Source organism: Aquarana catesbeiana, linkage group LG03, assembly GCF_042186555.1.
Source record: "Aquarana catesbeiana isolate 2022-GZ linkage group LG03, ASM4218655v1, whole genome shotgun sequence".
NCBI classification, from domain to species: Eukaryota; Metazoa; Chordata; class Amphibia; order Anura; family Ranidae; genus Aquarana; species Aquarana catesbeiana.
The window spans coordinates 348264918-348279450 of NC_133326.1; the positions used below are offsets into that span (position 1 = coordinate 348264918).

Sequence of the window (14533 nt, forward strand, 5' to 3'; positions counted from 1 at the left end):
AGACAAACTGCATAATACCTTTAGGGTGTTTTTTTATTTATTTATTTTGTATTCCTTTTTCTACCTTTTTATCTGCGATTAAACTAGGTGTGAAAATGTGTGTCAAAACATCTTTAAGATGAAATCTTTAATGCAAAAGGTACTACCATTTTATCTTGAGCATATGTAAAGCCTGGAACACACTAATGCCCCGTACACACGGTCGGACTTTGTTCGGACATTCCGACAACAAAATCCTAGGATTTTTTCCGACGGATGTTGGCTCAAACTTGTCTTGCATACACACGGTCACACAAAGTTGTCAGAAAATCCGATCGTTCTAAACGCGGTGACGTAAAACACGTACGTCGGGACTATAAACGGGGCAGTGGCCAATAGCTTTCATCTCTTTATTTATTCTGAGCATGCGTGGCACTTTGTCCGTCGGATTTGTGTACGCACGATCGGAATTTCCGACAAAAATTTTATCTCCTGCTCTCCAACTTTGTGTGTCGGAAAATCCGATGGAAAATGTCCGATGGAACCCACACACGGTCGGAATTTCCGACAACACGCTCCGATCGGACATTTTCCATCGGAAAATCCGACCGTGTGTACGGGGCATAACAGTTTTTTTTTTTTTTTCATTAAAAAAACCCAAAAAATTGACAGCTCCAGTCGGAGCCGTTGTACTAACGATCAAACATTAGTACAGCCATTGGCTGAGAGCTCCGATCGGGAGCCGGTGGACTGCTGGTTTTCTAGCATGCTCGTCCAACAGAAGCCAGCCAAATGGACAGCTACTGTTGGACCGACTGACCTACACATGGGCCGAATGTCGGACGTTGCCTCCCGACATTCGGGCCGTGTGTGCCGGGCTTAAGCCTAAAAGCAAAAATGTAATACTATATTGAAATGCCAGTAACATATTTCCTATCCTAGGGTGGCAACGCTCACACACCATCCTTTATCTATGGAAAAGTAGTGCTTCCACCACAGGAATATAAACACCATCCCCTTTCCTCTTCTCAATAACCTAGAGAGGAGGGGTACTATAATCCTCAGCTGAGAACAATATCATTATTAAGAATGCAGAATGGGCAGAGAACTCAGGACACTGACAAAATTTCTGTCAGGATCATCAGGTAATTTATGCACGTATGGATCACGACACTGTCAATGGTATCCTAATACAGACAGTCCCCAAGATAGGGTCTGTAGGTTTGTTCTGAAGTTGAATTTGTATGCAAGTCGGAACAGATATATTTTTTAAGTGTAGCTCCAGCCCAAAAAAAAATTTTAAGTTTTTTGGATAGCACAGGGAAGGGTTGACACCCCTGTAACATTTGATTTGCTGTCTATGTCCCTGTTCAGAAGATTTCACTTCACTTTCTATCCCTGTGACAATTGGATTTTGAAAATTTTGGGTTGTTGCAGAAACAAGGATTGGTGACAAAAGCTTCAGTGGAGAGACCTTTTTCCCATGATAACTCTTACAGGAGTGAATTTCCCTCCCAAGAGGTATATTTCCTCTCCCTCCGTTTGTAAGTCAGATGTTTGTAACCCGGGGACCGCCTGTATACTCAACAGTGGCGTGCAGTAGAATTTATACTAAATGCAACAGTAACATTCAAATGAATCAAATGGTGCAAAACTCAATCTAAAAAAAAATCTTCAAGTCCATTTGCATGGTTACGCTAATCTTGCTGTCATGTGCAACCAAAAAAATTAACCATAAATAAACGAAAAGATAAAAAATTGAATATATACCGTATATACTTGAGTATAGGTCGTTCCGAATATAAGCCGAGGCCCCTAATTTACCACAAAAAAACTGGGAAAAACTTATTGTCCCGAGTATAAGCAGAGGGTGAGAAATGCAGCAGCTACTGTAAGTGGAAAAGAGGGTCTACAATGCCCATCTGCAGCTGCATGCCTCACTGTGTCCCTGTGTCCTGTGCAGCCTACCTGTGTCCTGTGCATGTGTCCTGTGCATGTGTCCTGTGCATGTGTCCCTGTTTCCTGTGCAGCCTACCTGTGTCCTGTGCATGTGTCCTGTGCAGCCTAAATGTGTCCTGTGCATGTGTCCTGTGCTGCCTACCTGTGTCCTGTGCATGTGTCCCTGTGTACTGTGCAGCCTACCTGTGTCCAGTGCATGCCTCCATGTGCCGATCTGCAGCCTCCATGTGCCGCTCTGCATCCACTGATCAGCTTGTCATAATAACATTCGGCAGCCATTCCACTGTTCAAAAGCCGCGCCTCCTCCTCATCTGGGATAGGCAGAACACTCCATTTCCCAGCAGTCAGCCGGTCAGCCTATCACGGACATTCTCTCATCCTCATACCACGGACGAGGATGAGAGAATGTCCATGATAGGCTCTACACTGACTGCTGGGAAATTGAGTGTTCTGCCTATCATAGACGAGGAGGAGGCGCGGCTTTTGAACAGTGGAATGGCTGCCGTCTGTCTGCATGACACGCTGATCATGTAGGCAGATGGCGATGACTCGAGTATAAGTCGAGGGGGGCACTTTCAGCCTAAAAAAAAGGGCTGAAAATCTCGACTTATACTCGAGTATATACGGTAAGAGTCCTTCAGATATTCAAGTCTATATACATCAAATTAAAAGCTATGTCCATTATTAATTTTTCATCCACTTGTGCTGGAATTAGTATATCCTCTTAATGAATATATGTGTGCGTCTCTTTAATAGTGCACAAGCCATCACCAGTGTGCCAATGCTCTCACCTTCTAGTTTGACCCAATAATCATCAGGTCAAATGGATTTTCACTTTAAGCCACATCTGGTATACCAGGAATGTTGTTCACCTCCACTCCTACGCAAATGCTTCTAACCATCCCCACCCCCCCCTGGGATCCCCCAATGTAAGTGCGCAGGAATCTCAAAAAATTATGCAACATATAGTGCTAGAAAATGCTGGCCCGTCGACTTCCGGTTTGCGGCATGACGTCATAGGCTGCCCCCTAAAAATGTAATGGATGTTTTCCAAAAAAAAAAAAAAACACTTGACTCTTCCAAGTGTGATGTGTGTGATGGTGTTTTTCAGGGGTTGGGCTTGGCCCCTTATTTCCAGTGAAGGGAACTCTTAAGGTGTCAGCATACCAAGACATTTTGGACCATTTCATGCTCCCAACTTTGTAGTAACAGTTTGGGGATGGCCCCTTCCTGTTCCAACATGACTGAGCACCAGTACACAAAGCAAGGTCCATAAAGACATTGATGAGCCAGTTTGGGGTGGAGGAACTTGACTGACCTGCACAGAGTCCTGACCTCAACCCGATAGAACATCTTTGGGATAAATTAGAGCAGACACTGCAAGCCAGGCTTTCTCATCCAACATCAGTGCCTGGCCTGCGTTTTTGGAAAAATGGTCAAGCATTCCCATAGACACACTTCTAATCCTTGTTGACAGCCTTCCCAGAAGAGTTAAAGCTGTTATCACTGCAAAGGGTGGGCCAACTCAATATTGAACCCTACAGACTAAGACTGGGATGTATCTCAAAATGGCTATGTGTAGAACTTGAACCATACATTATACAATCAGATTGTACAATTGTAAAACAATTAAAAAAATACTAGTGATAATAATAATACTTATACTGTTCTAAAGCTAGGCATAGTTGTTTTTTTTCTTCAGTCTGCAGGCTGATTTAAAAAAAATAAAAAAAGATTCCTCAATTACACAAATGAAGTGGATGGAGGTATACCAAACTGGCTGCAGCTGCTGATAGACGAAAGTTTTCTAGCACATCTGTTCAATCTAACAATCGCCTTCTGTCAAGCACAGAGGGCCACAAACCGTTTAAAATTAGACCAGTACCTGCTGAACCGACTGAATTTCGCTCCATCTTTGCCCAGCTTCAGACTTGTCAAAGTGTTTATCATTGGTATGAGACCTGTTGAGAACCGAATAATGCTGTTTGCTGCCAGATTGTGCCAAATTTACAAAGTTAGCAACGACTGTTATAGAAAAATCCAGCCCCCAAGTCAGAGGGAAATAGGTCACATTCATATGAATTATGCATTCCATGTAAAATGACCTCTAATTATTAAGATGTAGTTTATATCATTCCAGGTCTGGTGCAACGATTTTTGACACCCCAGGCGAAACCTCATTTTGCCGCCCCCCCCCCCGGCTCCACCTCTGACTCCACCCCCTTTGCCCTGCCCATGTATACCCCACCTTTTTAATGAAGCGCCCATCAAATGCAGCCTCAGCAGTGCCCATCAAATGCAGCCTCAGCAGTGCCCATCAAATGCAGCCTCAGCAGTGCCCATCAAATGCAGCCTACCAGCGCCCATCAATGAATGTTTGCTTGCTTCCATTCATTTGGGAGTCGGGACATGGACACAGTCCTCCACCATCGCTGCGCCTCTGACACTATGTGAGAACAGAGCGACGGCTGCCAGTTGATGCTGAGACTTGGTTGCTTTCAGCAGAGAGAAGAGAGTAGGAACACCAGTGGCCAGGCGCCCTAGGCATCAGTGCGCCCTAGGCGGCTGCCTAGTTTGCCTAGTGGTAGCACCAGCCCTGCATCATTCACAGGATAGTCCAGTTGGGCTGATTTATTAAAAATTGTAGGGTAGAAGATTGTGTGGGCTGCCAGTTGCCGATACCAGCTCTTGTGTTGCTGGTGCGGGAGTAGTTTATATGGACAGTACATTCAATTTCTCCCTTTCCCAGATACAGGGTAGCGTGGAGGAGCCATTCATATGAAGTGTTTGGTCAAGAATAAGAATGCTGTTCTTTTGATGGGACTCCCTTGGCCAACACTGCCCTACACTGCTGGAGTGAATGAGCCCCTAAAATTAAACCATTTATTTTCTAAGAGACATTAATAAAAAGCTAAAAAAAAGGAAGGTCCGCTAACTATATCGGGATCCTCTCCTGCATAAGAAATTGCTGCTTTAAAGTTTAAAGAATATCTAAACCCAAGAACAAAAATGTAATCTACTGCTGTTCTCCAGTATATAGATGAGGTGGCTGCAATAGTTTTAAACTTTTCAGACCAAGAACATTTTTTTAGTGTCACTTTCTGTGAGCTGAACTAAAAGCACAAACAATGTTCTTTTCTGTAAATTACTAATCTCATCAAGCAACCATGTAATGGAGATAAAAAAAGGCAGACATCCAGCCTGGTTGCATCTAGGGATCGTTTAATACATGCAGTCTGGAGTAAACATAGCAACCCAAGGATATGAATTGTGTTTTTTCAGGATTACTAAAACTTTATTTTCAGGATTACCGATTACTTTATTGTTGCAGTTCTTTTTATGGGTCAAGGACCCTAATGTATCAAGTAGACATAGCATGTGTCCCTGTTAGGGAGATCAACCCTCTCTTGGTGATCGATATCACTGAAAATGAAAGTGAGAGAAAATTACAAATTTTAAGTTGGCCCCAGAACAGCAATAGTAGGAATGCGGACACTTGTTCTGGTGAAGAGATGGTTTCCCTCAGGGAAATTTCCCTAGTGGGACATAGATGGCAAGAAAAAAAAAAAATCACAAAAACTTTGACCATTCATAAAAAATAAAAAAAAATAAACTTTGAATTTAGTTATATTTCATGGTTTTGTTTTTTAACCAGAGTTCTATTCTGTTCTTTTAGACAGGGAAGCCTGCATTTGGGACTTGGAGGAGCGCCACCTGCAGGAGAGACACCAGCTCAATAAGCAACAGCTGAAAGACCAGTACTTTTTGCAGCGGCATGAATTGCTTAGAAAACATGACAAGGTACAAAAACAGCTGGAGCTGATCACTGGTAACTTTTTACATTAAATGTTTAGTGCAAAAAAGATTGCAGCTCAGTACTCCCCTAAATCAAAACGTTTTCTTTATTGCCCATTGGGGGACACAGCTTGGTGAGAATTTATTATAATAGGATCTTAATGATGGGGGTGAAAGATCTATCTTTTTACTAGACTAGCCTGCATGCCTTTTATATGAAGAGGCCCAGCCCTGTGTGAGCAGGATAGAAGGGAAGAAAAGGAGGCCCTTCTCAGTGCATTCAGTAGTAGTCAGTGCACTATAGAAAATACTGAAGAGACCATTTTCCATGCAAGGGATCGTCACTAGTTAAATTTCAATAGGTAGACTGCCTAAGCCTGCATTGTCCAGTGATTAGCCATAGCTGCGTTTTTTAACCCCTGGTATGTCTACCTGACCATGTCAATGCGTGATCCTGAGAGATTTGTGTAGATTTTCCTTTTTGATGGTAAACCGTCTTTATTGTTAGTAGCAGTCTGGCTCTAATTGTAAGGAACAACCCATCAGATCAGGATGTAGGTGCAAGGTTTACCTTGGCACATTTAAAGATTGTGACTTTTGCGCTTCTTACAGATGCTAGTGGGAACCACCTGTGCCAGTGGGTATTTTTGATACTTCACTGTATGTGTATGTATATATATATATATATATATATATATATATATATATATATATATATATATATATATAACACATACAGGTGCATCTCATAAAATTTAGATATTATCAAAAAGTTAATTTTTCAGGAATTCAATTAAAAAAGTGAAACATATATTTTATATAGATGCATTACACACAGAGTGATATATTTCAAACGTTTCTTTCTTTTAATTTTGATGATTATGGTTCACAGCTATTGAAAACCCCAAATTCAGTATCTCAGAAAATTAGAATATTACATAAGACCAATAAAAAAAAGTATTTTTAATAGCAGCAATGTTGGCCTACTTAAAAGTATGTACAGTATAGTATGCTGTACATACTTGGTCTTGGTATACTTGGTCTGGGCTCCTTATGCATGAATTGCTGCATCAATGTGGAGTGGCATGGAGGCGATCAGCCTGTGGCACTGCTGAGGTGTTATGAAAGCCCAGGTTGTAGTGGCCTTCAGCTTGTCTGCATTGTTGGGTCTGGGGTCTCTCATCTTCCTCTTGACAATACCCCACAACATCTCTATGGGGTTTAGGTCAGGCGAGTTTGCTGGCTAATCGAGCACAGTGAAACCATGATCATTTAACCAGGTATTGATACTTTTGGCAGTGTGGGCAGGTGCCAAGTCCTGCTGGAAATTGAAATCAGCATCTCCATAAAGCTGATCAGCAGAGGGAAGCATGAAGTGCTCTAGAATTTCCTGGTAGAGGGCTGCGCTGACTTTGGACTTGGATAAAACACAGTGGACCAACACCAGCAAATGACATGGCTCTCCAAATTATCACTGACTGTGGGAAAATTCACACTGGACCTCGTGCAACTTGGTTTCTGTGCCTCTTCACTCTTCCTCCAGACTCTGGGACCTTGATTCCCAAATGAAATACTACATTTTCCACAGTCCGTGATGATTTGGGGAGCCATGTCATCTGCTGGTGTTGGTCCACTGTGTTTTATCAAGTCCAAAGTCATCACAGCCCTCTACCAAGAAATTCTAGAGCACTTCAGGCTTTCCCCTGCTGACCAGCTTTATAAAGATGCTGATTTCATTTTCCAGCAGGACTTGGCACCTGCCCACACCAACAAAAGTACCAATTCCTGGTTTAATGATCATGTTATCGCTGTGCTTGATTGGCCAGCAAACTCGCCTGATCTAAACCATATAGAGAATCTGTGGGGTATTGTCAAGAGGAAGATGAGACACCAGACCCAACAATGCAGATGAAATGAAGGCTGCTACCAAAGCAACCTGGGCTTCCATAACACCTCAGCAGTGCCACAGGCTGATCGCTATCCATGCCACACCGCATTGATGCTGTAGTTCATGCAAGGAGCCCCGATCAAGTATTGAGTGCATACTATACTGTACAGGAACATACTTTCTTTCTCGAACATCACGGGACATAGAGCCTCAGTAATAACTGATGGGTTATATAGGTATAACTAGGTGATTGGACACTGGCACACCCTAACCAGGAAGTTCAACCCCCTATATAATCCCTCCCCTTACAGGGATACCTCAGTTTTTACGCCAGTGTCTTAGGTGTTGGACGTGTAAAGATGTCCTGTGCCGAGCTCCAAAGGGAATATCCTATACTGGGGCAAGCCAGGCGAACTGGATCCATTTCAAAGTGTCCTTTCTTGGCCGAATTGGATGGTACCCGGGCCTCGTGTCCAAAGAAACTAGGTTTTACCTGTAACGCTTCCTCTTTTTAGAAAGCTGGACCCCGCATATCAGAAAATGGCTTTAAATTCCTTATTTCTGGCCGGATGCTTTACAGGCCCAGAACTGTGGATCCCCCTATCTGTAGGGGGCCCCAGTCTCTGAAGGTTTTTTCAAACGAAGCCCACCGTGAGAGGTGAAGATTGGGTCTGTATAACAGAACCCTGCGGCTGGATAAGGTAAGGGAGATTCCACAGAATTTTTAACTCTAGTAGGATTTCTCCTTTGCTATGCCTATTGTCGCCACCGGGGGGCTGCCAAGAGCACATACCTTCTCATGCTGATGTCTGTCTCAGTGTTTTCACGCTGCACAAGCTCCTCCAGCCGGCTCCAGGTAGGATGGGATGGGGGGCTCTCCTCAAGGATATCTCCCCCTAGACTAGGGGGAGGCTGCAGGTGGTCTGTGAGGCGGTTATACACCGCACTAACACCGCCGCCGCCATTGCCATTGCTACGTGCAGGCCCCATCACTGCCGGCCTCTCTCCTTCCTCCTCCACCCCCAGCCTTCCCTCCATGCTTGTCCCGGAGGGTCGGCTCGCGCGGGAAGCGCACTTTTTTTTTGGGGGGGGCGTCAGCACAGCGTCCAGCGTGCTCAGACGCCCACTGTTGCCGGCTGCAGGCTATTAAAGGCACACTTTACAGGTGCACAAAGCCTTTGGAGGGACACAGAGCTGACGGTCGCATGTTAGGTGGGACACAGGCATTCTCCTAGGCAGCATTTACTAAAGAAACACCAGACTGGGCATTTGGTAGCAAGGCTTTTGCCAGACTACATCGCTCAGCAGTCAGTGTTCATTTTGTGATACCTCCACCTTGTTGCTTTGCACTATGGGTAGAAGAGGTTTAAATACCCCAAGAACCAGAGGCTCTAGGGGATCTCCTTCAGGTTCTGGGGACCCCCTTTCTGCAGCATCCCCCCCCCCCCCCCGAGGGGCCAGGGACGGCTAGCCAGGGAGAGCCGTTGGGGTCAGGGGCTACACCTGCTTCTGGCACTTCAACCCCTGTATACATTACACAGGAGGTTTTTTCCTCAACCATTAATGGATTAGAGGAAAGGTTAATGGCCGTGATTACATCTTCACTCGGTGGAAGAAAACGTACTAGGCCTTCCTCTGTTCCCCAAGACCCTCAAGCAGAGGAGCTCTGGGATAAAGGAGAGGAATCCCTTTCAGAGGATCGGGATGGTACAGATGATTCCTCTTCTGAGGAATCAGGTGGAGAAGGACCCTCTTCAGCTTCCCAGGAGGAGAAAGTCTTAGTGCAGATCCTTGCTGGATTGGTCCGCTCCACATTTAAGTTGCCCATATCTGAATCAGCCAAAGAACCCTCTTCTTCTTTGGGGTCACTGAAGCCTCCTCAAACAGCACATGCTTTTCTTCATAATTTACTTGAAAAGCTCCTTTATTCTGAGTGGGATCACCCAGATAAACGTTTTCTTCCGCCGAAAAACACTTTATCCTATGGAAGAAAAGTTTATTAAAATGTGGGGAATACCGGCCATTGATGCGGCTATTTCCTCCGTAAATAATAGTCTGACTTGTCCTGTAGACAATGCTCAGATGCTCAGGGATCCGGTGGATAAAAAGATGGAATCCCTGTTGAAGGATGTTTTCTCCTTAGCTGGTTCAGTGGCTCAACCTGCAGTAGCAGCGATTGGAGTCTGTCAATACTTAAGAGACCATGTTAAGCAGGTCATCAAAGTTCTACCTGAACAGCAGGCCCAGGGATTGGCTAACCTTCCAGCGGCCTTATGTTTTGTTGTTGACGCCATCAGATATTCTATCACACAGACCTCTCGTCTTTCACTTGGGTTGGTGCATATGCGTAGAATTTTATTGTTGAAAAATTGGTCAGCCGAAGCACCATGTAAGAAGCTGCTGGCTGGGTTTCCGTTTCATGGTGCAAGGTTGTTTGGAGAGGACTTGGATAATTATATCAAAAGGATCTCTTGTGGGAAAAGCACTCCCTTACCTGTTAAGAAGAGGAGTAAGCGTCCCTCTTTCAAGCGGACTCTTTCCCCAGTGCCAGGGGCATCAGCCTCCAGGCAGTCGCGACAGCCTCCTCCGTCTGGGTCAAGAAACAAGAGTCAGCCCCAGGGACAAAAGAAGTCCTGGGGGAAGAAGTCTACTAGACAAGACACTAAGACCTCTTCATGAAGGGGCGCCCCCGCTCGCTCGAGTGGGGGGAAGACTGCTACAGTTCTCAAAGCTCTGGCAGGAGGACTTTCAGGACAGATGGGTGATCTCCACGGTAACCTTAGGGTACAAGCTGGAGTTCCAAGAACTTCCCTCATCTCGTTTCCTCAGATCAAGTGTCCCCAGAGATCCAGAGAAAAAGCAGTCGCTCCTTCTAGCGTTAGAGTGACTTTTGTCGCAGGAGATCATTATGATGGTTCCCATGAAGGATCAGGGATTGGGCTTCTATTCCAACCTTTTTACGGTCCAAAAACCAAATGAGGATGTCAGACCCATTCTGGATTTAAGGGATCTGAATCGATTCCTAAGGATTCAGTCCTTCCGCATGGAATCAATTCAGACAGTAGTCTCCATCCTGCAGCGAGGAGAATTTGTGGCGTCGATAGACATCAGAGATGCATATCTGCATGTGCCCATTTTTCCTACTCATCAGAAGTTTCTGCGCTTCGAGATAGGAGGGCGCCATTTCTAGTTTGTGGCTCTGCCTTTTGGGATAGCCACTGCACCTCGAGTGTTCACAAAGATCTTGGCTCCTCCTCTGGCCAGATTAAGGGCTCAGGGTATAGCTGTCATAGCATACCTAGACGACCTGCTCTTGATAGACCGGTCGGTAGCCTCCTTGAACGGGAACTTGAGGACCACAGTCAAGTATCTGGAACACCTAGGTTGGATCCTCAACCTAGAAAAATCTTTCCTAAAACCATTAAGAAGACTGGAGTATTTGGGTCTGATCATAGATACAAGCCAGGAGAAAGTATTTCTACCTCAAGCAAAGATCACTGCTTTAAAGGAGCTGATTCTGGCAGTCAGGACCAAAAAGGGTCCTTCTGTCCGCCTTTGTATGAGGCTGCTAGGGAAGATGGTGTCTTCATTCAAAGCGGTTCCCTATGCTCAGTTTCATTCAAGACTGCTGCATCACAGTATTCTGTCGGCCTGGAACAGGAAGGTTCAGGCGTTAGACTTTCCGATGCACCTGTCTCATGTGGTGCGTCAGAGCCTCAATTGGTGGATAATACCCGAAAATCTGCAGAAGGGGAAATCCTTTCTACCGGTTACCTGGATGGTGGTGACAACAGATGCCAGTCTGTCAGGTTGGGGAGCAGTTCTGGAACAGTCTGCGGTCCAAGGGGTATGGTCCAAAACCGAGAGGACCTTACCCATCAACATTCTGGAGATCCGTGCGGTATATCTAAAGGTCTGGACTATCAGGCTACAGGGTTGCCCGGTCAGGATCCAGTCCGACAGTGCCACAGCAGTGGCTTATGTCAATCATCAGGGAGGCACCCGGAGCCGAGCTGCTCAAAGAGAGGTGAACCAGATCTTAGTCTGGGCAAAGAAGCATGTGCCATGCATATCGGCAGTTTTCATTCCAGGGATAGAGAACTGGCAGGTGGACTATTTAAGTCGCCAGCAGTTCATCCCAGGAGAATGGTCTCTGCATCCCGACGTCTTTTGGGCCATATGCCAAAGATGGGGGGTTCCAGATGTAGATCTCTTTGCATCCCGATTCAACAAAAAGATAGACAGATTTGTGGCAAGGACAAAGGATCCTCTTGCATGCGGGACGGATGCGTTGGCGATTCCGTGGCATCGGTTCTCACTGATTTATGCATTCCCGCCTATTCTGCTACTGCCACGACTCCTTCGCAGGATCAGGCAGGAAAGGAAGTCAGTACTTCTGGTGGCCCCTGCTTGGCCCAGAAGGACTTTGTATGCAGAAATATTGAGGATGACGGTGGGTTCCCCATTGACCCTACCGATACGCCCAGACCTGTTATCTCAAGGTCTAGTGTTCCATCCTGCCTTACAAACGCTAAATTTGACGGTTTGGCTATTGAAACCCACGTTCTGAAAAGTCGTGGGCTTTCAGGTCCTGTGCTATCTATCTTGATCAATGCAAGGAAGCCAGCTTCCAGGATGATTTATCATAGAGTCTGGAAAGCTTATGTATCCTGGTGTGAATCCAGGGGTTGGCATCCCAGAAAATATGTGATAGGTAGAATTCTTGATTTTCTACAATTGGGATTAGAGATGAAGCTGGCCTTGAGTACTATTAAGGGCCAGGTCTCAGCCTTATCAGTATTGTTTCAACTGCCACTTGCTTCGCATTCTTTGGTCCGAAACTTTATGCAGGGGGTGATGCGTCTTAATCCTCCAGTTAGGGCGCCCCTAAACCCCTGGGACTTGAATTTGGTTCTGTCTGTTTTACAGAAACAGCCTTTTGAACCAATACGTCAAATTCCTTTGGTCTTGTTGACAAGGAAGTTAATTTTTCTGGTAGCCATTTCTTCTGCTAGAAGAGTATCAGAATTAGCAGCTCTTTCCTGTAAAGAGCCTTATTTGATTGTGCACAAGGATAGAGTGGTATTGCGCCCTCATCCTAGTTTTTTACCAAAGGTGGTTTCAGATTTTCATCTAAACCAACACATTGTTCTGCCTTCCTTTTCTCCAGATCCCTGTTCTTGGGAAGAAAGGTCACTACATTCTTTGGATGTAGTAAGAGCAGTCAAGACCTATCTGGAAGCAACTGCTCAAATTCGCAAAACGGATGTTTTGTTCGTGCTGCCAGAGGGTCCCAATAGAGGACAGGCAGCGTCAAAAGCTACCATTTCTAAATGGATTCGACAATTGATTATTCAAGCTTACGGTTTGAAACAGAAGATTCTTCCGTTTCAGATCAAGGCACATTCCACAAGGGCTATTGGTGCTTCGTGGGCAGTGCATCACCAGGCCTCTATGGCTCAAATCTGCAAGGCCGCAACCTGGTCTTCAGTCCATACATTCACCAGATTTTATCAGGTGGATGTGAGAAGGCATGAGGATATCGCCTTTGGGCGTAGTGTGCTGCAGGCAGCGGTACAGGGTCCTCAGGTCTGATTACACCCTACTTGGTTGTGTTCCCCCCCCTCAGGTGGCATTTCTTTGGGACATCCCATCAGTTATTACTGAGTCTCTGTGTCCCGTGATGTTCGAGAAAGAAAATAGGATTTTTTATAACGGCTTACCTGTAAAATCCTTTTCTTTCGATGGACATCACGGGACACAGAGGTCCCGCCCCTCTTCTAATACACTTATATTGCTTTTCTACAAAACTGAGGTATCCCTGTAAGGGGAGGGATTATATAGGGGGTTGAACTTCCTGGTTAGGGTGTGCCAGTGTCCAATCACCTAGTGATACCTATATAACCCATCAGTTATTACTCTGTGTCCTGTGATGTCCATCGAAAGAAAAGGATTTTACAGGTAAGCTGTTATAAAAAATCCTATTTTTCAGTAAGCCAACATTTCTGTATTAAAAATCCTTTTTTTTTTTTTTTTTTTTTTTATTGGTCTTATGTAATATTATAGTTTTCTGAGATATTGATTTTTGGGTTTTCACTAGCTGTAAGCCATAATCATCAAAATTATAAGACAGAAAAGCTTGAAATACATCACTCTGTGTAGCACATCTATACAGTGGGGCAAAAAAGTATTTAGTCAGCCACCAATTGTGCAAGTTCTCCCACTTAAAAAGATGAGAGAGGCCTGTAATTGTCATCATAGGTATACCTCAACTATGAGAGACAAAATGTGGAAACAAATCCAGACAATCACATTGTCTGTCTGATTTAGAAATCATTTGCAAATTATGGTGGAAAATAAGTATTTTGTCAATATCAAAAGTTCATCTCAATACTTTGTTATATATCCTTTGTTGGCAATGACAGAGGTCAAACGTTTTCTGTAATCTTCACAAGGTTGTCACACACTGTTGCTGGTATAATGGCCCATTCCTCCATGCAGATCTCCTCTAGAGCAGTGATGTTTTGGGGCTGTCGCTGGGCAACACGGACTTTCAACTCCCGCCAAAGGTTTTCTATGGGGTAGAGATCTGGAGACTGGCTAGTTCACTCCAGGACCTTGAAATGCTTCTTACGAAGCCACTCCTTCATTGCCCGGGTGGTGTGTTTGGGATCATTGTCATGCTGAAAGACCCAGCCACGTTTCATCTTCAATGCCCTTGCTGATGGGAGGAGGTTTGAACTCAAAATCTCACGATACATGGCCCCATTCATTCTTTCATGTACACGGATAAGTCGTCCTGTTCCCTTTGCAGAAAAACAGCCCCAAAGCATGATGTTGCCACCCCCATGCTTCACAGTAGGTATGGTGTTCTTTGATTGCAACTCAGCATTCTCTCTCCTCCAAACACGA

The 14533-nt window shown here is 44.9% G+C and overlaps 1 protein-coding gene across 1 annotated transcript in view; it reads left to right on the plus strand.

The window, feature by feature from the left end:
• STK10 (serine/threonine kinase 10) overlaps positions 1-14533 on the plus strand; it is a 253740-nt gene that overhangs the window by 220044 nt on the left and 19163 nt on the right. The window contains exon 15 of the mRNA XM_073620588.1: positions 5615-5739. Within this exon, the coding sequence (XP_073476689.1) occupies positions 5615-5739 (125 nt within the window). The remainder of the gene's footprint in view (positions 1-5614; positions 5740-14533) is intronic.